At 49.3% G+C, this 24682-nt stretch overlaps 1 protein-coding gene across 2 annotated transcripts in view; it reads right to left on the reverse strand.

Annotated features, from left to right (window-relative positions):
- Positions 1–24682, reverse strand: part of GMCL1 (germ cell-less 1, spermatogenesis associated) — a 615261-nt gene that overhangs the window by 473541 nt on the left and 117038 nt on the right. For both annotated transcript variants that reach the window (XM_085636262.1, XM_085636261.1), the window contains exon 4: positions 22876–22973. In XM_085636262.1, coding sequence (XP_085492388.1) covers positions 22876–22973 — 98 coding nt within the window. The remainder of the gene's footprint in view (positions 1–22875; positions 22974–24682) is intronic.

Below are 24682 nucleotides of genomic sequence, written 5' to 3' on the forward strand. Positions count from 1 at the left end.
AGGGAGGGGAAAAGAAAAAGGAGTTCTCCAAAGGCCCCCAAAATAACTTCCAAGGGAAGGGAACAGGATTCACCTCTAAGGCTAACCCACCCAGAAACCCTAATCCTGGCCAGAGTCAGCAGCCAAGGGTTGTCCATTGCTACGAGTGCGGTGGCGTTGGACACTATAAAGGAGATCCGAAGTGTCAGAAACGATCACCCCCTCCCACTGGAGGAAAGCCCCCCGGAGTAGCTAGTGTAGTGCTCGGGGAGGAGATGCCCTTAACTAAGGGAAGGGAGTGGGCAGGTGTCACTCTAGTGTCCCTGGGAGAACGGGAGATGGTTCCTAAGATCCAGGTGCCCGCAAATACCGCAAAGTATGGGCAGTGGATCACCATCAACGGCCAAAGAGGGGAGGCTCTGAGAGACACAGGAGCCAGTATGACTATGGTGCGTAGCCAGCTGGTGTCTCCAGAGCAGGTAATTCCCGATGTACTCCACCCAGCCGCGATGGCTGACGGCAGAACAGGTCACTATCCAGTGGCCGAGGTTCCCTTTGAATGGGGGGGGGTTGCAGGTTCACTTCGAGTTGCCGTAAGCCCTGCCGTGCCAGTCGATTGTCTGCTGGGCAATGATATGGAGCACAACGCTTGGAAGGAGGTGGAATACCGGACTCATACCGAGATGCTGGGTACACCTGACTGGGCCTGTGTTAGCACAAGGTCCGAGACTACCCGAAGAGGGAGTTCATTCCGGCTGGAGCCTGGAACAAAGGCCCAGCCAGCTGCCAGTCAAGGGAAGAACCGAGGACAGGAGGAGCCTGCCTCGGCGTCTCCACCCCGTAGGACGGATAGGCCACCGGAGGTGGTGGACCAGGAGTCTGCGGAGGGGGACGTTACCAATCTGGAGGACTTACCCATCCCGGCCGAGTGGCACGTGGAGGGAGGCCCGTCCAGGGAGGAATTCTGCCAGGGCCAGAGGGAGTGCCCTACCCTTGAGGGGCTGAGGCGACAGGCCGAAGCCCAGGCAGCAGGGAACGTTGAAGGGAACTACAGTGTTTACTGGGAGGATGGCCTCCTCTACAGTGAACCCAAGGCACCCCTACATGGATCGTCAAGAGCCTTGGTAGTTCCTCAACGTTATCGAGCCTTCCTTTTAGAGTTGGCTCACGAGATCCCCTTGGCAGGACACCTGGGGCAAGACAAGACCTTCGCCCGTCTTGTCCCACACTTTTATTGGCCTCAGATGAAAGTGTCGTCCGATACCTACTGCCGGACATGTGTGTCTTGCCAAGCCAGTGGGAAAACAGGGGTGAAGCTGAAAGCTCCCCTGGAACCACTTCCTGTCGTTAGCACCCCCTTTGAAAGGGTGGGCATCGACATTGTGGGTCCGTTAGATCCACCAACATCAGCTGGTCACAGGTTTATCCTGGTCCTGGTGGATCATGCCACACGGTACCCAGAGGCAATACCTCTGAGGACCATAACAGCACCTGTTGTGGCTAGGGCCCTGATGGGAATCTTTACCCGAGTGGGTTTTCCCAAGGAAGTTGTGTCCGACAGGGGGACCAACTTCATGTCAGCGTATATGCGGGCAATGTGGAAGGAGTGTGGAGTGACATACCGGTTCACCACTCCTTACCACCCCCAGACCAATGGTCTGGTGGAGAGGTTTAACAAAACCTTGAAGGGCATGATCAGAAGTCTGCCTGAAAGCCTGCGGAGGAAATGGGACGTCCTCCTACCCTGTTTACTCTTTTCCTACAGGGAAGTGCCACAGAAGGGAGTGGGCTTCAGCCCCTTCGAGCTTCTGTATGGGCACCCTGTACGCGGACCTCTTAACCTGGTGAGAGACGGCTGGGAAAGAACTCCCAGAAATCTCCCCCAGGATGTGGTGAGCTACATGCTGGCCTTCCGGAGCCAAATGGCTAAGTTGTGGAAGCAAGCTTCTGACAACTTGGAAGCCAGCCAAGCAGTGATGAAGGCGTGGTATGACCACAACGCTCACCCGGTGGAGTTGGAGCCTGGCCAGAAGGTGTGGGTGATCGAACCAGGAGAGCTTAGTGCCCTCCAGGATCGCTGGTCAGGACCCTTTGAGGTGTTGGAGAAGAAGGGTAAGGCTACCTACTTGGTGGACCTGAAGACCCCTCGTCAGCCCCTGCGGGTGCTGCATGCCAACCGCCTCAAACCCCACCACGAGAGGCCCGAAGTCATCTTGATGATGGTGACTGACGGAGGAGAGGACGTGGAAACCGAGCCTCTCCCTGATCTGTTTGCGTCTCAGGAAAAGGATGGGTCGGTGGAGGGAGTGATTCTCTCCCCATCTCTAACTCCTGAACAGCAGGAGGACTGTCGCCAGGCCCTGGGGCAGTACTCTGCGTTGTTCTCCCTTGTCCCGGGTAGGACTCACCTGTGCGTCCATGACGTGGACACAGGAGACAGCCCACCTGTGAAGTCCAAGATCTACCGGATGTCAGACAAGGTGAAGGCCAGCATTCATAGTGAAGTCACTAAGATGCTGGAGCTAGGAGTGATTGAACCTTCTAGCAGCCCCTGGTCTAGTCCGGTGGTGTTAGTACCGAAAGCTGCACCACCGGGTGCCCAACCAGAACTGAGGTTCTGTGTGGACTACCGGGGACTGAATTCAGTGACAAAAACTGATGCTCATCCGATCCCTAGGGCGGATGAATTGATTGACCGGCTGGGAGCTGCCCAATATCTAAGTACCTTTGACCTTACCTCTGGGTACTGGCAGATCTCTTTGACTGATGGAGCAAGGGAAAGGTCAGCCTTCTCCACGCCCAATGGCCACTACCAGTTCTGTGTGATGCCCTTTGGGCTCAAGAACGCACCTGCCACGTTTCAGCGCCTGGTAAACCAGATCCTCACCGGGATGGAGAGTTTCTCTGCTGCTTATCTGGATGACATAGCCGTCTTCAGTAGCAGCTGGGAGGATCACTTGCGTCACCTGCAAGCTGTTCTCCAGGCCCTGAGACAAGCTGGATTGACGATCAAGGCCAGCAAGTGCCAGATCGGGCAGGGGTCGGTAGTGTACCTTGGACACTTGGTGGGTAGGGGAACGGTGCAACCCCTCCAGGCGAAGATCGAGGCCATCATGGCCTGGGAACCCCCCAAGACACAGACTGAGGTCCGAGCATTTTTGGGCCTCACGGGATACTATCGCCGCTTCGTGAAGGGGTACGGTACCATCGTAGCCCCTCTCACGGAGCTCACGTCCAAGAAACAACCTCGACGGGTAGTCTGGACGGAGGCTTGTCAGCAAGCCTTTGAGAAATTGAAGAAAGCCATGTGCGAGGCCCCGGTCTTAAGGGCCCCAGACTTTTCCAGGAAGTTCATTGTCCAGACAGATGCATCAGAACATGGCATTGGGGCAGTGTTATCGCAACTCAACGAAGAGGGTCTGGATCAACCCGTGGTCTTCCTATCCAGGAGACTACTTCCCAGGGAACAGAAGTGGAGTGCAATAGAGCGTGAAGCCTTTGCAGTGGTATGGGCTCTGAAGAAGCTGCGGCCATACCTGTTTGGCTCGCACTTCCTTGTTCAGACCGACCACAGACCCCTTCGTTGGCTGATGCAAATGAAGGGGGAGAATCCCAAGTTGTTGAGGTGGTCTATTTCCCTACAGGGAATGGACTTTCAGGTGGAACATCGGCCTGGAGTGGACCACGCCAATGCAGACGGTCTCTCAAGGTATTTCCGCCTTAGTGATGAGAACTCCCAAGGGGTTGGGTAGCTCTCCCCACTTTCAGCTGGGGGGGACGCGTGTTAGACCTGTCAGCCCTTTGGGTGGTCCCTCCTCATCATTATTTATTTTGTCCCACTTTTGCCTCAAACCCTGTTTGAATTTTTCCTTTTTGGGAACCACCAGACTTTTTCGTGTTGCTACAGATTCAGGGAACCATTTTAGCTACCCCTGAAACTTCTGTCTGAGGGCCTGGAGCACAAAATGGTGGCCACCTGTGACATCACCAGCATCCACTGGAACCTACCAGCACCTTCCAGAACATTCCAGGAGATTCCAGAACTGTGTGACAGTTGGAAACCGTTTAGAATGTTGGGAGGATAAGAGAGGCAGTTGGCAGTTGGAGCTGGCAGTTGGCACCTGACTGGTGAAGAGAGAGGAGCACAAGAGTGAAGGAGGAAGGAGTGAAGCAGCAGGGGTGGAAACTTGTGCCTGGAGTGGGGTCCATAAACCCACCCTTGATACTTGTCCCTACTGATGGATCCCAGCCTATAGCCCTGTGGGGGAAGAAGACAGCAGAAAACCATCCTAAGGACCTGGACAGCAGGAACAGGCCTTGGAACCAATAAAGCAGCAAGATTCTGACCTGAGAACTGGTTTCCCTGGAGTCTGGCGTCGAGTAGCCGAAGACCTGGAGCCCGAGGTGGAGAAGCGGCGCTGACTGAGGTAGCAGACGTCGTACCCGGAGCCGCCTGAGGTCGTAAGAGGGCGCCGACGGAGGTCGAGAGGAATACCAAGGGTCGAGAAGGAAGTGAACCGAGGTCGAGTGAGCGGCGTCATCGGAAGGGTGAAGTCCGCCCTCCGGAGTCGTCGGAGACCGAGGTAGAGGAGCACCGGAGGTCGGGAGTGAGGATCGCACTCCGGAGTCGCCCGGAACCTGTGAGGAGGAGCACCGGAGGTCGGGGGTGAGGATCGCACCCCGGAGTCGCCGGAAGTCGACAGCGAGGCCAGGCCGGCCGACGTCATCGGAGCAGAGTGCGCCATCGGACCGGAGCCGCCCGAAGTCGACATCGTGAGGAGACTGCCCGACGCCGTCGAATCGGAGGTCGAGTTCGAACCGAGGCCACCGACATCGGACCGGAACCGCCTACCGGCGTCGTCAAAGAACTGACATTGTGCCGAGGCCGCCGAGACCGAACCGGAACCGCCTCACGGCGTCGACACGACTCCAGCGGCGTCGGAACATCAGAAAAGGGCAGTAAGTGGAGTAGAGGGCGCCTAAGGCCCTGTGGAGACCTGAGAGACTACTCTAAGGGGCTAGGGAGGTGCTGAAACCCACCTGACTGTGCCTGGGGTGAACTGGGACTAACCTAGAGAGGTTGTGTGGAGAAGGGAAGCCAGGGCATTGGAATTCCCCCCTTTGATCTACCTCAGTTTAGGCCTCAGCCTTTGCCTCAGCCAGGGAGTAGAACCCCCCCAAGCCTTCCACACCCTACAAGCTGTGCCTGGGCCAAATCAGCCCTTAAGAATTGAAGTGTCATCTGATTCATGAGTGTGGCCGTATACTTCTAATTACTTATTGGGGATACTGTATTTATTAAGTTCTTATCTATTTATTGCTGCACTATATTTATAGGTCCACAGGACTTGTTGGTGTACAGTATTTATTGGTACAGTATTTATTGGTACAGTATTTATTACCTCAAAGTATTTAATTGTCTGTATATATTGCACTTGTATTTATGCCCTGTTATTTATGATCACCCCTATTTATTTCATCAAACAGCCAATATTTATTTGACCTGCTCTATTTAAGAATCTGTATATTGTGATTGACCTATTTATTTTTCCAATCAGCAACTAAGAGAAAAAGATAAAGAAAGAATATTTTCATAATTTTTACGGTGTAGAGTCGTTTTTGGAACGGATGCACGCATGGTTATTGTATGGGTATATTGTATGCTTAGCACTGTGCCTGTTTCCTGACCACTCGAGCCAAGCTACCCCATTGTGTCGGGAAGGTCCACCACCACCCTGCGGAGTGGGAGTGGGCTGTTTCCAACACTCCCCAATACTTTGTCCTTATCCCCCAACCCGTCAGGGTTCTGGAGATCGATAAGCAGCCTTAAGAGATGCTTAGTGGTTGGATTGCTACCGGTCTTCAACATTCTAGCAGCACACAGGGTCCTTAGTTCCTGGAACTTGAGCCAACTGTTTCTAGAAGACTGAGGTACAGTAGCATCCCAAACTAAAGACACGGTTACTAGGTGTTAATTGGTGTTGAACCTACCTAACCTAGTGCGAACTAAAATCTCTTAAGGTTGCAGAAAGGATTGTGCAAGACCCTTAACTACCCAACCATAAGTTCAGTGGAACTTACTTATACTAAGCTGCATTATAAGTGCCTAATATTAGTGATGGTTTGAGGGGGCGGAGCAGACGCTGAAGCGAGACGGCTGCTTGGTGAGCGAGCTCCTCGCGACGCCTATCTATCCTTTCAACAGTCCTTCCGCTAGCAAGGGTCTTCAACACACATAACTTACGGTAAACGTGAACTGCTGCAACGGGACTGCTGTGGGACTGATTTTGGTCCCAAACGACGCTGGCAGGCCTTGGATCGGAGGTCGGCACTCTCTGGGCACTGTCCGCGAAAGCGAAAGTGGAGCCGGGATCCTGGCGTGCAGACGCGCTGCAACGCAGAGCACGCAAAGCGGCAGCAAACAGTGGTGAGGCCCGCCGTGTCCGCGTCTCCGCTGAAGTGAGGGCTGGAGTCGGTGAGGCTGCGCGGGCTGGGACCGGACGCGGCCACACGGAACGAGGAGCGCGGCGGAGGGCCGCCGGAGGACCCGCTGTGGTGGCGAAACAGGTGTGCACTGCTGCGTTTCCGCTCGAGTTGTGTCCGTGCCTCGGGCGCGCTCGTGCCGGCCCAGCACGCCTTCACGGGGACAGGAGAGGATTGCGGGTATCTCCGGCGCTATCTTCCCCGCTGACACCACGAGCGCGGGCAGGCAGACCCTGGCGGTGCAGACCTACAGTGGACGGGAGAGGATCAGCAGAGCAATATTCCAATGGGGCTGTGAGTGACTTTAGAGTGAATAAGGGCCTGAGAGGCGGTGAAGATTGTGCCCCCATGCTGCCACTGTAATACAGTGCCTAATCATTAATAGAGGGCTGCCGGTTCGCGCTATGCCAATTATCCAGCGCCACGGTCGGTGGGCCCCCCCCCCCCCCTTGCTGCTGACCTGGTGACCAAATATAGAGGATTTCATCAGCGGGAGGCCAGAGGTGGGTGATCGGAGGCGCAGGAGGTGTCACGCCTGCTGTGATCATAGGGCAGGTGCACCTTCGCCACTCAGGATACAGCACCAGCGGCATCCAGTGTTCCGGCGGCTGGACAGGGGTTGGTGGTGACACCACAGCGCATGTGGAATAAACGCATCCAGTGAACGTACCTGGGCACAGAAGCTACTCCCTGGCACACTACTGAGTCCAAACACGTGGCTCGGACCTGCATGCTTCCCACGGTATAAACGATCACCCAGCCACGTGCAGGACGGGGGTGGTGAACACCAGGTGGCCACTGCACTGGAGTCGTTGTGACTGCCGTTGCATAGATAGACAGCCCCTTGCGTGAACAATGGGTAAATCTGACCGTAATCAACCGAAAATCACCTTTGACCAAGCTAAGAAACCCCAGGATCCTAGCGTAGAAGACCATTCGCCGGCGCCAACATCGTCAGGTGCTGCGGGAGGAGTGTCAAACACGGACGTCCAATCTATGTTTGCCACCATACAGACCGCGCTATCCAATATAGATGGGAAAATCGACTCTCTGACATACAGAGTTGATAGGATGTTGGAGCGCATGGACGAGCATACAGAACGGTTGGATACGGCGAAACGCAGAATATCTGACGCCGAAGATGGTCAAGCGCAATTGGTCATGAAACAAGCGGATATGGAGAAGCAACTGGCGGCCATGGCAGCAAAGCCTGAGGATTTGGAGGCTAGGTCCCGCAGAAGCAACATCCGCTTAATGGGGGTGGCGTAAACAACGGACACGGGCCGGATGGAACAATATGTGGAGCGCCTGCTCATAGCCATGCTGGGTCGTGAAACATTTTCGGAGCTCTTCATAGTGGAGAGGGCCCACAGATCACTGGCGCCAAAGCCTCCCACAGGAGCCCGACCGAGACCGATTATCGCTAAACTCCTAAATTACAGAGATTAAGACGCGGCGCTCCGAAAGGCTAGAGAACTCGGTAAGCTGTCGCACGAAGGAATGGAGATTTCCATATACCCGGACTTCACGTCCTCAGTGCAGGAGGCGCTGAAAAAATCCACAGCAGCAAAACAGAAACTGAGAGACTCAAATGTTCCGTATGCCATGTTATACCCGGCCAGACTCAAAATCACTGTGGAGGGCAGGACACGGATCTTCGCTGAACCGTCGGAGGTCATGAAGTTTATACAACAAAGGGGCCCACAGGGAGCGCGGAGAAGATCACCACGGGGAAAACACGGGGAACAATCCACCACGTCTGATGTGGAATGAACATCAACTGGTACCTGTGCAGCTGCTGGGGAGGTGGACTAGCTGTAAACGGGATGGGATCTCTCACACCGTGCACTGGACAGTAGCTGCTAGACTGTGGGAGTCCAACGACCTGGTGGTCCAGATAAGTTGATTCTCTGCATTTAAAGTTTACACCACCGTTTGTTGGTACTCCCCCCACGTTCCAATGCAGGGCGAATACAAGGGCCTTTACTGAGGCGGACTATCACACAGCCATGCTAAGTACCATTATACAGTGTTGAGACTAATGTTAGTTTTCGCAAAAGGCGTCACCCATGTGGCTCAGCCACAAGAAACGGGAGGGCAGCTCCGACCCCTACGTGTGTACCACACAATTTGTTAGATTGTCTTCTTTTCCTCTAGATTTCCTTAAATTTAGGGAATATGTTATTTGTATTTGTTGGGAATGTCTCCACTAGTCAGGGGAAGGTGGAGTGGGTGGGGGTGGGGGTGGGGGGGGGGGGGGGAGGATAGGGGTTACACAGAAAACTCTGACCAGCGATATTATGCAGGACAGGCATAAGAGAATCACTTTAATCCACTACATCCTCCCACCCACCGCACTTCCGCTTCCTGGGGGCTATCTTCAAAAGCATGATAGGTATCCGGCCGCGCAGCGGGCGCGCCAAAGGCAAGCCCGTCTACGCCCGTCCCGGTCATAGATCTTGTTGATAGTCCGCTAAGACCAAGGTATGTATACTCCCGGTCTGAGCTGTGTGCTATGGGGAAGCAGGTGGTAAGGGGCCTCCAGCCTCGGCCGGTTGACCCTGAGGGTATCTTAGATGCACGTACTGTGGCTTTTCACCCGTAGCTCTGGGCAAATCTAGCAACTCCACGCCCCGTTCCTCGGTGCGGGTCTGTTTGTTGAACTGTCGTTCGCTAGTTAAACACTTCACTGATGTTTATTGTCTCCTGGAGGACAGGTCACCTGACGTTCTGTTCCTTACTGAGACTGGGCTCTCGGAGGATACAGTGACGGAGCGGGTACTTGCTCTCCCGGTAGGCTACGCGATGCATGCACTTAACAGACCCAGGAGAGGAGGTGGCATTGCAGTTATTTTTAAATCTAAGTTCTCCTGCACTTTTATTGAACAGACTGTCGCCGACTGTGAGTGCGCTTCTTTTAAATGAGCTTTTAACTGTAATTATACGATGTCTGGATTATTGATTTATCGCCCCCAGGTCCTTCTACAGAGTTCCGCGCTACTCTACCTGACTTACTTAGCACCTTAGCAGTTAATGCCCCTAATTTCTCTATTATAGGCGACCTTAATTTACATCTAGAAAATGTTCTTGACCCAACTATAGCATCGTTCCTGGCAGACCTTATGGCCTGTCAGCTTGTGCAACGGGTTCCCGGCCCCACCCATGTGGCTGGACACCTACTTGATCCCATTTTCACAAACATTTTATCGTCTGAGGTTCTTGTCCCAGACCCTATGGACTGGTCAGACCATTTTCTAGTCACTATGGTGATTTGCGATATCCGGCCTATATGTACACCAGTAAATACCTCCTTTATCAAGCGTCCTTGGCATCAATTGAGCTGGGAGCACTTTCAAGATCATCTTGTAGCAACCTCGCCGGTCCTTCCGGCTGATCCGCATGAGGCTTACTCCATCTTCTCGGATTGGATCCTGCAAACTCTGAACGCTCTTATACCCGCTAGGCCCACGAGGAATCGGGTTAAGAAGCCCAATCCTTGGTATAATGCTAAGCTGGCTGGCCTGCGCAAGCAGGGTAAGATGTTGGAGAGAGCCTGGCGTCGGGATTATGACCCAGCCTCTAAGGCACTGTATCGCACAGCTATAAAGCGCTATCATAGGGCCCTTCATGCAGAGCGTGCGGCCTTTTTTTCCGAACAGATTCGGGCCAGCCCTAACCCAGCTAAGACCATCTTCTCAATAGTGACAGGGCTCAAGACTCAGAAGAATGATGTAGGCGCAGGGATCTCTTCCAATTTACAGTGTGAAGATTTGGCTAATTTTTTCATTGAGAAAGTTAAGGCTATCTACCATAACTTTCCTACGGTCCCTCTAGGCCTCTCTGAGCCCTCTAGCAACTCCAATCACGGGTCTTTTGAATTTTTTCCTTCTATCACCCGAGAAGTGCTTCTGACAATCTGCGATAAGGTCAAATCAGGATCTCCGGCTGATCCCTTGAAGCCTGATCAATTTAAAAGAATACTACCTTCTATCATTTATCCTCTAGAAGAAGTAATCAATGGACCTTTGCGTGAGGCAGTTGTGCCTATGGCCTGGAAACAGGCCAAGGTCCTCCCTTTACTCAAAAAACCCTCTTTAGACCCTCGGAAGCCCGACAGCTTCCGTCCCATCTCTTTGCTTCCCTGGGCTGCTAAAATCACAGAGGCATACATTACCTCTCTCCTCACAGATTTTTTTACAGCTCATCAGAGGTTTGATGTGTCCCAAAATGGCTTCCGACCCGGCCACAGTACGGAGTCTGCTCTTCTGGCTGTCACTGAACATCTCTGGGCAGCTTTGGATGCAGGGCAGATGTCAGCACTGATCTTGCTGGATCTCAGTGCCGCGTTCGATACTGTATCTCATGCAATCCTGTTGAAGCGCCTCTCTGAGGCCGGGATCTCTGGGACAGCTCTTGGTTGGCTAGCCTCCTTCTTGGCTGATAGGACCTTTCAGGTAGTCGCCCCCCCTTTTGCCTCTGGCATCTTCCCTATTGGTCAGGGGGTCCCACAGGGCTCGTCCCTGACCCCCTGCTCTTCAATCTTTACGTACAACCTCTGGCGGAGGTGGCAAGGAGTAGGGGGTTGACCATGGCTTCCTACGCCGATGACACGCAGTTGGTGGTGGCCCTCTCGAGCGACCACGAGGAGGACGCCAGAAAATTTCAGGGAGACCTCTCTGCCGTTGCCGAGTGGATGACTGCCAACTGTTTACAGCTAAACTCTAACAAGTCGGAGGTGTTGTTGGTGGGGGGGGAACCATGAGTACTGGAGCGACCGGTGGTGGCCTGCTAGTTTGGGTGTGGCACCTACCCCTAAGCCGGTAGTAAAGAACTTGGGGGTTTGGATGGACAGCACACTCAACTATGCGGTTCAGACGAAGAAGGTGGCTGGCACTTGTTTTGGCCTTCTTCGTGGTCTGACGCCCATCCTGGCCTTTTTTGATGCTTCTACCAGGCAGACCGTCGTCCAGGCCTTGATTTTGTCGAGGCTTGACTACGCCTGCTCGCTGTATTTAGGAGTTAATAAGTCTGAGATACAGCGGCTTCAGAGAGTCCAGAATGCGGCTGTCAGATCCATCCTGGGCTTACGTAGACCCTGCTCAGTGACTAGTGCCACTCGACGGCTTCATTGGCTGCCGGTGGCCAGGCGTATTGAGTTCAAGGCACTTTGCTTTGCCTTTAAAATTCTGAAGCTGGCCTCCCCTTGCATTTTATCTGATCTTCTTTCACCGTATATCCCTAGGCGACCTCTTCGCTCTATGGGACAATGTCTAGTCACGGTTCCTCGGATCAGGAAAGTTCGCGCCGGTGGACGCTCCTTCCGGCATAGAGCGGCCCTGTTGTGGAACTCTCTGCCGGTTCACATTCGGGAGCTCACCAACTTCCTCCAGTTTAGGAAAGCTATTAAGTCCTTTTTGTTCCCCTCCCTGTAGGCCCTCTTTATTTCTTTTCCTTGTTTCGCTCTGCCGTTGCTTAACGCCGGGACGCCTCTTAGCCGAGGCAGCTGTTGCGCTTTATAAATCCGGCTAACATAACATACCAGACACTTGCATCAGTTAGAAAGAGGAAACTCGGCGGATGGCTAATACCTTACAGCAGCACAGATCTTTGACACTCCTGACGTGGAATGTTAGGGGGCTGCACAACCCACGGAAAATTCGCAAGGTACTGGCATATTTGGATAGACACAAAGTGGATGCAGCCTGCTTGCAGGAAACTCATTTAACGGTTGTAAGGGATTCGCAAATAGGGGCTAAGTGGGCATTATACAGATTGTCATCGTCCTACTCCTCCAATGCGAGGGGTGTACTGATCTGGATTAAACGCACTACACCTTTCACGCTCATCAAATCTGTGACTGACGACCAAGGGCGCTATGCCATGGTGCAGGGGTGCTTCGGGGGCACAGTGTTAACCATTGTAAACGTTTATGGTCCGAATACTGATGATCCATCCTTTTATACACAAATTTGGACAAGACTGCGGGAATTCCAACCAAGCGCTATCCTATGGCGGGGGAGACTTTAACACCTGCCTACACCAGATAGGTCAACTGGAACTGACAGACATGGTAAACAGTCGGCCAAAATACTGCGAGATGGCATGGTAGACTGGGACATGGTAGGCATATGGCGACACAGACACCCGGACCGCAGAGAGGGCACGTGCTTCTCCTCAACCCACCTGACGTGGTCCAGACTCGATTACTGGCTGATCTCTAGAGATGCAAGCACGTGGACCACTGACATCGTGCACTTACCTAAAACACTCTTGGATCATGCACCAGTTCGTATCACACTACAAATCCCGACACACACCCCAAGGCAATTCACGTGGAGACGGAGACCAACGACACTACAGGACCAGGTTTATAGGGAAGAACTTCGCCAACCCATTATAGATTACTTCACTCTCAACTCAGGATCAGTGCAGAGCACCAGAACACTATGGGAGGCCTGTAAGGTCACTATAAGGGGCCATTGTATTAGCAAGCATGCTGGCATACTAAAAGATATACAGGGACAATTGGAAAAAACAGAGGCAGAAATTACTAAACGCGTATTCGAAGAGACAGGCGACGGCACGCTCTTGGCCAGCATTAGAACTCAGATCGATAAATACAATGAATATGCAGATGACGAGGCAAAGTATATCTCGCGCAAATTCAAAGCCAGGAACTATGGAAAGGGAGGTAGACTGGGTAAAGCACTATCATACAAAATTAGACCCACTTACACTTCAACGTACATTACACAGCTCCAGGATGAGCAAAGCCAAACAGTCTATGACACACCAGCCATGCTAGAGTGCTTCACCAAATACTACTTTAAATTATACACTGCCCAAGCGGAGTCCTCCACGACGGAAATACATGACTACCTGAATGAAGTGGCACTGGCATGGTTATAGGACACTCACCGCGAATACTTATGTCACCATATCACCCTTGAGGAAATAGTGGAAGCCATTGATTCCCTTCCCAACAATAAAGCACCAGGATTAGACGGACTCCTGGGTGGGTTTTATAAAGAATACAGAGATCTGCTGATTCCACACTTTGCAGAAATGCTGGAAGAAGCTTATGATGAGGGCGCACTCCCGACCTCACTCCGTGAGGCACTCCTCATAGCACTCCTGAAACCCGGTAAGGATCCCACCGAATGCGAATCATACAGGCCTCTATCCTGATAAATGTAGACGCTAAGTCAATAGCCAAAATAATAGCGAACAGACTACAACCGCTTATATGCAACTTAGTGCTACCAGACCAGACAGGTTTCATGACGACACGCTCCACCACTCACAATCTTCGCACCATCTTTGAGCTATACCACCAATTAGACCCAGATATACCAGCGGCAGTGGCATTGCTGGACGCCGCTAAGGCATTTGACTCAGTGGAGTGGAACTTCATGTTCACTACACTTCGGAAAATGGGGTTCCCAGAACCATTCCTGAAATGAATATCACTACTGTATGAATCGCCTAGAGCTCGGGTCAGGATAAACGGTTACACGTCAAGCCCAATAGAGGTGACACGTGGTACCAGGCAGGGCTGCCCGCTGTCACCAATGCTCTTCGCAATACTCCAAGAGCCATTGGCCTGCAGGATTCGGCAGAAACACTCGGCCTCGGCGCTGCAAATCTGTTTGCGCCCCATTGTAATATCGCTATACGCAGAGGACATGGTTCTCTACACCACACACCCAGACAGGAATTTAAACCCACTCATTAGGGACTATATTAGATATGAGCGATATGCTGGACTCCGGATCAACTGGGACAAATTAGTCGTGATACCACTGACTGCGGCAACAGTAACACCCCAGCTAGACTTCCCTTTAAAATGGCAGACGGACCCTATAAAATACTTAGGGGTTTGGATCCATCGTGACCCAGAGCTGGTCACTAGGGAGAACTATGGTACGGCACTGGTGCGCTTAGAGATGCAAGTAGATAAATGAATAAAAATGCCTCTTTCAATGGCGGACAGGATTGCCTTACAGAAAATGATTATATTACCCAGATTCTTATATTTTTTGGGGAATATACCTGTATGGTTGAATGCAGCCTTCTTTGCTAGACTCCGCTCAATTTTGCAGAAACTCATATGGGCGGGTAAGCAGGCCAGAACGAGCTGGAAGGTCCTAACTCAACCAGATCACCTGGGAGGCTTTGGGGCACCGGATTTCCATTTACACTACCTCTGCACACAGGGACAACATGCCCACTACTGGACAAAACCGCATGCATTCATACCACATATCGCGGTGGAGTAAGACAGTGTCGCTCCCCTACCATTGACTGCGCTTATAGCCGACCCGTTAAGTTACACACCGAGGGCTAGAATCCACACTGCCCAGTGCACCTCAAGGGCGTGGTATGCATTAGCACACAGGGCACGTAAACTACCGGTATATGCTCGGGCGCTTCCTACGGTGAGACACCCTAAATTTACCGTAACACAAGAAAATAAAATGCACACACTCCTGATGGAGATGGGACGGACTACTATGGGACAATTATACCCCCATGGCTCCTTCATTCAGTGGACAGACCCCTCCCTCTGTTCTCACAGACTTCCCCTAAAACAATTTGCATATACACGACTAAGGGCGGCCGTTCGCTCCTTATATACCACATTCCCAGATGAACCCCCACAGTTGAATACCCTACAAATATTGTTAACGGCCCCCAAGCGGAAATATCTGGTAACACGCTTATACAATGCAGCCCAAGAAGAACAGGCTGCGAGGCCTGTTGCAGCGCTGAGCAGGTGGGAGACCGTTCTGGGCGAGTCAATAGACGAAAAAGATTGGCATTACAGCTGCACACAACTTGCACTCCTTACATCGAACTGTAACTTGCGCATCATCCATTACAGATTCTTACACCAAATATACTACACGCCGGCTAAGTTACATAGGCTAGGCTAGGATAACTGCCGGAGATGCAATGCACCGGGCGCTGACTTCTTACATACTGCATGGTCATGCCCACAGCTACAGGCATATTGGGTTGAGGTCACCTCCACGCTGTCCACAATGCTGGCAGAACGGATTCCAAACACGCCGCTGGTGTGTATTCTGGGTATCGAGAAGCTTAAGCACGCTAGGCGCAGGAAATTCTTGTCGGTGGCATTATTGCTGGCAAAGAGGCGCATAGCGACGAGATGGGGTAGCAAGAGACCCCCCAGATTCAAAGACTGGATCATGGACATGACATATTGTAAAACCACGCTGGAGACCTATGCAGAAGACATCCCACAAGCTTCAAAGCCAAGGGACTTTTGGGAACCACTTGTCCAGTATTTACAGGCAAATTCAGAGCCTGAATCACGACCTGACACATGAAGTACTCTGCTTGTCCTACTACATGCCAGGGGTCGCACACATGTAAGGGAGACTGTAAGTAACAAGTAGAGTAGAGTACAATGGTCATGCAGAGGCACATGCAAGACGAGCCACTGCCATATTGCTACGGCCACTTTGATGGAAATACCCATGTGCAAGATGCAAGTTGTGTTTACAATGTGAATGTACTACTGAACAATGTGGTTTGAAGTGCATTGAATGATCTGTAACTGCTGGTTAGTTGAAAAATAAAATAATTAAAAAAAAATATCAGTGATGGTTTTTTAATTAATCCACACCAAGATTAGCTGGTAAAACAATGCAGGCTTGAATCCCAACCGCTGCACTCCAATGTGAAAAGCTGGCTTAGTATATGGTGCACACTTATGTAAGTGGGCACCCTGCACTAACCTAGACAACCCTATGGTGCATTTAGTGGCCTTAGACACCCTTAGAAAGCTCTCTAAGTGGTAGCCGAGGAGAGCAACTTTCAGGCTTAGTCCAGAAGGAGTGTAAAGGAGCTTCTTTTACCAGAACATAATCTTATTGGTATAGATTAAGTGAAAAAGAACCACACAGTGTATTTATAAAAATATGTATTTATTATAAGACACTCACTAACACTACAGATATCTCCTAATCGGAGATACCTACAATACACACAATTATTTGCAATAGAAACAGGTAAGTAGCACGAATACACAGTGGTCACCAGGGGGAAACCAAACCATATACTAAAATAGTGGTATGCGAGCCACGACTCAAGTCAAAACTGTACCCAGGAGATGTGTAAGTGCCAGTGTGGAGTGGATTATTAATAATCCACTGGTGCAGGGTCACCACTTCGTCCACGGGTTCGTAACAAGTAGGAAGGAATCGACACTGGAGCAAAGTTTATACCATAGGTCATTTATTAAGCATTTATGAATGGTGCTCCGTCCGACATGCACCATAGAGATACTCAAGGAGAGAGCACACTGAACGATGGTTACATGGGTTTTTATAGCAAAGATCACAGACAAGGGACGCCCATAGGTAAATAGATCTTTGGGAAGAACACACAAATGAGACAATCGGTAACAATCAACAACCTTGGTGTCTTGTGTAACTGTCGCGTCCTGAAGCTGCACAACAAGATAGGCTATCTGAACAAACTTTATCTAAGGCTTTAACATTGTTTAAAAAACCCAGTGCAGCCATCAGCTGTTCTTTGTGCTGACTTTGCAAGTTTACGCAGCCTACAATGTCCCAATCTAGATTCTTTACCAATGTTTATGCAGGTGCGGTGTCAAGGATAGAGCCAGGCTGAAAACAGGGCAGGTGGATGAGGCACCGTTTAATTAAAAAAACGAGAGATTTTACATTTCCACACCAGGGACCCAAGGAAACACCCAAGGTGAATTTTAGGAACCCAACGGAGGTCATATGTAGTGTGGGGAACACGACCATGTTCTCAATACAAGTCAACGGGTAGTTTGCGGTTGCAATTTTAAAGAAGAAGGACTCTTCCCAGTGGACCCTGAAGAAACCCTGTGGAAGACAGAAGGTTGGAGAGCCACCACACCTGTGGATACCCTAGGAACCAGGATAACTAAACCAGGGAAGCTGGGTACATAGGTGTGAAGATGCATCGGAAACTGCTGCCAAACTCAATGGGAGACTTCAGGAAGATGCCGCTGCTGGAGAAGGTGTAAGTGTCTGGTTGAACCCAAGTCTGGATTCGGGAAGAGTAAAACCTGCAAGCAGAGGGGACAGAGTCTAGGTGACTCAGAACGACCAGGGGCACAGGAGTCTGGTGCCCATCAAGGTCAGCTGTTGCAGGGAACTTGACGGTGCCCTTGCTTTTGCAGCTGCGTGGATCAGGCAACACAGAGGACTACCATAAACAATGAACGACCTGTCCCACGTCGGATGTCGATATCAAGAGGGTCAGTGTCCAAGTGGGAGCACCAACAGGCTTTGGCAACAGCAACGCATGGCAGAAGATGACAAGGTATACAGTTTCGGGACTAGCAAGGTCCAGGAGACTCACTAAGTGCAAGTGAATCAGAGTAGGCACCGAACAAGCAGGGGAGCCCACTGGAGTTGAAGAAGACCCTTTGACAGGGCCCGAAGATCTCTGGAGACTAGAGTCGCCCGGCCTTAGCAACAGCCAGCCGACGCGGTGCACAAGAATGGGGTTCCTGTCGTTTCAACGAGGGTTACCGGCCGCAGACTCGGTCTGAAGACAGTGCAGGCCTCGAGGAAGCTGTAGGACCGTCACCTGTGTTACTGGCCAGGTGGAAGACCAGGATCAGCTATCGTCATTCGTGCTGCAGTGCCTGCGGATGAAGGAGATCACTTCTGGTGTCCTTGGATGTCCACAGGACCTGGAAAGGGCCTGTATGGAGCACAGACACTGGTGGTGCAGCCGGCTTGCAGAAAGAAGAGATCAGGAAGAGATGGATGTCCAGACGGTTGAAAAAGACACGGAGCTTGCTCTGAATCGAATCCCACGACGAATCTAGGGACCAACCTACAGGTAAGCCCTTAAGTACCCTAAGGAAAGGGTTGGGATGATTCATGGTTCCCTCCCAGGGGAGAGATTGGAGAGTGGGGAGGATACTCCCAGGTCCTTTGTCCTGTTTCGCGCCAGAGCAGGAGCCAACAGCTCCCTTAGCTGGATTGAACTGGACTATGCAAGGAGGGAACCAAATATGCCATTCAAGCAGACCGCTTGGTGCTGGCAAGCGCTCCTACCCGGCCCAATACACTAAAACTCGTCTGGGAGGTGGTCACACCTCCCTGTGACAGGATACCTATTGTTCTGCCTTCCCCTGCACAAGCTTGGCTCAGCAGCAGGAGGGCAGAATCGGGTCTCTGGTCAGCAGCAGCCATGTTGGGCTGTCCATGTCTTGAAGACTTGTACCAGGAGCACTGAGGGCCTCAACATGATACCAAACATGAGCAGGTTTGTTACAGACAACTTATAGATGGTCATCGCGTAATGACACATGGCCACTCTATCGTAATAGCTGATGCACTTACGCAGAGAATGGACTCCGAAGGGTTGTAGGGGTGTCCTGCTCATGCAGGGGCACCCTCACACTTAGAACCGAGCACCCTGCCTTCAGGATTGAAATGCCTGCTTTAGGGGTGACTTATAAGTTTTAAGAGCAGTGACCTTAGATATACCTATATCTTTTGTAAGTGGTGCTAGGACTAGCTTACATAGGCTGCAATGGCAGGCCTGTAGTTACAATTAGAGTGGTCTACCATGGGTAGCATAATACATGTTTCAGCCCATGGGGGACCCATGGTGTACCTATGCCCTGGGTACCTCAGTACCATATACTAGGTACTTAGAAGGGTACACCAGTGTCCAATCTGGGATGTACCAAGTACATATCATACACATTTAAGGGAGATAGCACAGAGACTGGGGTCCTGATTAGCAGGATCCCAGTCAGACTAGTCAGAAACAGCATAGCATCAGGCAAAAAGAGGGGGTAACCATAAGAGCAGATCCTACTTTGCTACAGGCGTGTCCTGTAATGTCAAGATAAACTTCATTCACAGTGTAAATTACACAGTCAAAAACCCGAGGTATTGTGCATATCACGAAGTTTCTTTACTAACTAAGCTGCTTCCTTATACAGCAGCAGTTTTCAATCGCCAAAGACCATATACCAACAGTACGCATATTAATTCCTTATCAGACTTCTCCCATTTGACCATGTAGTGGATGAATAGGTTAGGTCAGATCATGCAGTGAAACCCCATTTATTGCCAAGTCCTTTCTTGGTATTTCGAGACAAAGAAACAGGCAGTGTGGTACTGTCATGCAAGAACAAAGCACAGATCACCTTATAATATGTACCTCATATTCTGATTCAAAATCTACAGTACATTTGCCTGAAGAACAGGGCAGCAGGAAGGATGTTTGAATGCTCATGATTAATCGTCTGCAACAAAATGACAATGAGCTGTAAAAACATCGCAATCTGTACACATACTAGACCTGGGGTGGGATTGGCCTGGTGGAAACATTGGTTGAGTGTTAGCAACAGGGACAGGCATGGGGTTGATGAAAATATTTAAATATTACTAATGAAAATAATTAGGAGTATGAAAAATGGAAGGAAGAATTGAAAACCGAAAAGAATGAGGGAAGGGAGATAAAAAAGCAAATTGTTTGCAGGCACTGGACAAACACCAACCCGAGGGATATGGTGCGAAGTAGAGTAAACACTGATAATCATTGATAAGCAATTGGTTTTTTTTCAATTTTTGAAAACATTGGAAAATCAATGAGAAAAAAATCCTCCTGAATTCAGAACAAATACAAACTGAAATTATGAAATACTCTGTATATGAGATCCTGATCCATTTGTTTAGGCGGTGCAAAGGAGCAGTCTTGGTGGCTGCTGAAGTGAGAATCGTCTCTACAAGCTCTGCCAAAAATGGTGCCAATGGAAATCAACATCTATGTGAGATTCATGGCTATAATGTATCCAAGGTCACCAACACTGCTTAACTTGGGATTTACAAAGGAATATTAGGCTTTGTTGCTCCTGGACTAGTAAGTCTTGGAAGGTGGTTACGTCTTCTATTGGTGATGACCGTGTTAGGGATTAGGTCAGTAAATCTGGTGTCCACAACATAGCTGCACCTGTTTTGGACACTGATGGATCATCAGTAAGAGGTGTAGAAGACTTCTTTCTCTAGTGCCTCTGAGTTAAAAACTTCCTATGGATGTTCTGCTTGTAGGGTAGCAGGCAAAGGAATCTCCAAAATGGTCTAAAATGGAAAATCTTGATGCCAGAAGATAGTTTAGGGATAAGAATCTTTGTGATGAGCGAGAGACAGATATGTTTCTGGACCATCACTGGCTTAGAAAAACGAATCAAAGGTTGAAGAGGTGGTAAACCCCCCAAAAAGTTATGTGATCCTTCCAGCATGAACTGGGAAAACAACCAAGGTGGTTCGGCAACTGCCAGTGCTAGGCATTTCGTGAAGTAGAAGCTGCTGGCTCCTGAAAGTGACCATGCATGTTGTTTCCAGTTTCTCTTATGTCCTATATACCCATCAAGCTACCTTTTTTGGCTTTATCTTTATCCCTCCTCTGTGCAATGGTTTGCGGTAGTAGCACTGCAATGCCCTATTATCTGCTCAAAATAAGGTTTACAGAAAAAGTAGCTCACTTTGGCTATGGAGCGTGCTACTCCATTTGAAAATTATAGCAGATCTCACCTCTATTACTTTTACATTGTTTGTATGGATTTAAGTGTTACCAGATCTTGAACACAGGAATATACAACATTCATCTCCAACAATGAAGGTGCAGAATTTAATTCGCTGGAAATGCAGGAGAAGAAAACATCAGCTTCACCCTTCAGTGACCGAGCAGGTAAAATGACATGAGGAAAGCTTGCTGAATTTAAAAAGAAAAAACTGCAAACATTGCCTATTGTAGGCAAATTGTTTTTTAATTGCTCCAACTGACGAAAAACTACCTTGCAATAGATTTTCAGCTCAGCGTACCACAATGAAATTAAACCAACAGAATGGTCGAAATTGATGAGGAGGCAGCAACACAAGAACGGCGAGTGCCATTCTTAACAAATAATCTAGGCTCTTTCATATGCAGCATACAGTATAGCGTCTCAGAGGAGTAAGGAGGAACAATTCAGTGAAGTGGAATCCTTGATTAGATGTACTGAATATTCAGTCCAAGATTTGAAAGGTAGAACTTAAGCTAACTGAACAGAGGTAGCCTGTGGTAAAGCAAACAGCCGATTTGGCACAGATCAAGTTCAGGGCACCTCGAATTGGGTTTAGAGTGCAACGAAATACCTTGAAAATCTTTCAGATCAGAAAGTTTTTCACCTGTTTCAGGAACTCCAAAGAGTATGATTATGCAGCAAAACCTTGGTGTTTGCTAAGCCCACAATGTTTTAGAGTGGTGAGCAAGACCTAAGTTTGGGCTGGGGTGCAATATAGTTAATAACAATATAATAATCGCCCTGCAACAGACGACCAAACTGGAGTGGGTTGCGAAGTGATTTAAATGCATAATTGGTGGCTATGATTTGCAGACAGTGTTGCAGGGCATTTCCCGGCCTGCAACGCACTACGGGATTACACATCACAATAAGCCAGATGCAGGAAGGGAAACAAAAAAGATGCTCATGAGAGAGATGCAGGAGCATGGGCGAAACCCCCTAAATACAGGATCAAAATTTGGGTCATGGAGGCACCACAATAGACAATAAAGTAAGAAAAAAAACTATCCACATAAGCATTTCAAGGAAGCTTTCAAGGACTTTGAAATTTCAGGTGGAGCACTTGTGTCCACAGCTCAAAGTATCAATATATATTTATTTTTATTTGGGTAATATACTGGGTTAGTCTAAAAAGGTAATCCAAGTGCTCACGACAAAGATGACCCAATGTAAAATTACACTAATAGGTGACATAAGACAGCCAAGACCGAGTTCTGCAGCGATAAGCTTCCTGATTGTTACAGGATTTAACAGTAATAGTCTTAATTCCATAGGGATTCTGTTCCATCAGAAGAGCTCAAGCAGGGCTAAAAACATGACACCATTTTCTTTATACTGACCTTTCTGCAACACCAGGAGAATAGAGACTATGTTATCCATGTTGACATACTTGGTTATTCAAAACATTTAGGGATAGCCATGCAGATTTATTACTATTTTGTACTTTCCTGGATCAGCAGTTGAAGTAGGTTCCTCAAGATGGGTGATGGGTTAGTTTACAGACTTTGAGAAACTTCTGGCAGCGTGGCTTGTGATTACAGATCATCACCATGCCAAAAAATGACAGCTGTCCAACTTGGCACTGAAAAGCTCAAAGCTGAATATTCAAGATTCCTTTGAGGAACAGAGGGATACATTTTTAGGCAAGAGTGTCACTCCAACCGCATGATTTATCCAAGATATATTTCTTAACGGCTTTTAATTACAGATAATAAAGTGACAGATGAGCATGTCATTGGTAATATGATAAAATCTGATAAAGAGCTTGCGTCACTGCCAGTGAGTGTAAGACTTACCAGCTGCAGCATGCTGGCGGCTGCCAGAATGGAAATTACTTGGCTGGGTTTTATCAAGACATCATCTCTATAGAGTGATCCAAACGCCACCTGCAGAGCTGGAAAAGAAGTAGTGCTTAGACAGTTTCAATGGTTGTTATTCGATTCTCAAGGTCTAAACTGGCAAGCAAATGTTCACAGCAAGAAAGAGTGGAAGTTACTTACCTTGTAGCAGTGCATCAAATGCATGGGACCGAGAGAGGGAATTTTATGGAGAATATAGATCATTCTCCTAGAACAACATGCATCTCAAACCAGTGTTATTTCCTTGAATCATGCCGTTGCAAAACAAAGTCAAATCTGTACGAAAATAGAATTCTGGTTGCAAACACTCTGATTTGGAGTTTGCGACAGTAAAACAATTTGCGCCCATGTACCAAACCCATTTAAGCAGTAGGTAACATTTTCCAGGCTCCTAAAATAGGTTTGTAAATATATATTGATCGCAATTTGGAAGGGGCATGTTAAGGGCATCTCTTCCAGACTGAGATTCCTGTTGATATGTATGTTGAGGGGGGTAACATTCACAAACTGGAAGGGGTCCCCTTTGGAGGCCTCCCCCTTTGCAAACTGGAGTACAACTTTTAAGGGATAGACAGTGGTCCCGGGGACCACTGCAAACTCAAACTTCTTAAAATAGAAAAATAAATTTTGTTTAAAAGCAGCCAGTTTGGCTGAAGGAAATTGGGTTGCTAAAAAAATTAAAGCAAGCCCAGGAATAGTGGGGTCTGCTGTGCCAAGCAGGCCACCATTCGTGTCTTTTTGGTCAATCTGCGTGAGGTGCAATTTACCTAAATAATATTAATTAGGTTGTTCAGGCTGCGGCCCATTCTTATTCTTTACTTTGCAAACAGACTTAATAATACGTGGGTCGTGACACAAAATGAAATTCTGGACCTAAACATTACCTGCTTTTAGCAACCTGAACAACAGTACATCTGGCCTCTAATATCTTAAGTCCCTTTTAATGTTTTTGTTAAATTGAGTGGCCAGAGTGGTGTATCATTTTCAAAAAGGTGTCGAGCCCTCATCCACATGTGGCATGCTTCATCACTCGCCTAGCTCCTGTGGGATCAGACGTGACATTAAAGTCTGGAAAAGACAGACAGACTACATACTATGGGTGACTATACAGAGTAAGGAGAAATAGATGTAGCACAGTTTACAGGGCTCCGAAAAGAGGTGGGGTTGACAAGCAAAAGCAAGAGAGTAGGCAAAAGACACAAGACACAGATGTGGAGACGCATAAGATGAGATTCCATCTTCACACCCAGAGCTCGCAGAATTAGTGGAGCCTGCATTACGTAAAGCAAGATGATGCCCAACAGCCTGAGATACGAGTGAGAGAACCTGGTTCACTGCAGAAGAACAATTGGGCATGGATGAGGGAGAAAGCACACTGCCACGGTTTCTCGCAAATCATGGGACCTCAAGAATGCTTAACCTCAATTTGTCACCAGTTCTAGTAAGCAAGCTGCAGGGATGAAGGGGAAAGGTCAAGTAAGTAATAGCATGCCGACCTAGAGGGACAAAGCCTGTGGCTGCGATCCCTGGAACACACAGATTCATGCGTGAGGAACCAAAGCAGATAAAAGGCAGCAGTATCAGGTCTCAAAGATACAACAGATCCTAAGGACTAATTAGGGGGACACCAAGTTATGAGCCAATTGGGCAGGAAGGGCAACATAGTTGGAAAGAGGCAGCATCATCCGGACAGTGCTGAAGAGTCATGTTGTGTGGGGGCAGGACTATTGGTAGAAGGAGATGT

The sequence above is a fragment of the Triturus cristatus genome, chromosome 11 (assembly GCF_964204655.1).
Source record: "Triturus cristatus chromosome 11, aTriCri1.1, whole genome shotgun sequence".
Taxonomy (NCBI): domain Eukaryota; kingdom Metazoa; phylum Chordata; class Amphibia; order Caudata; family Salamandridae; genus Triturus; species Triturus cristatus.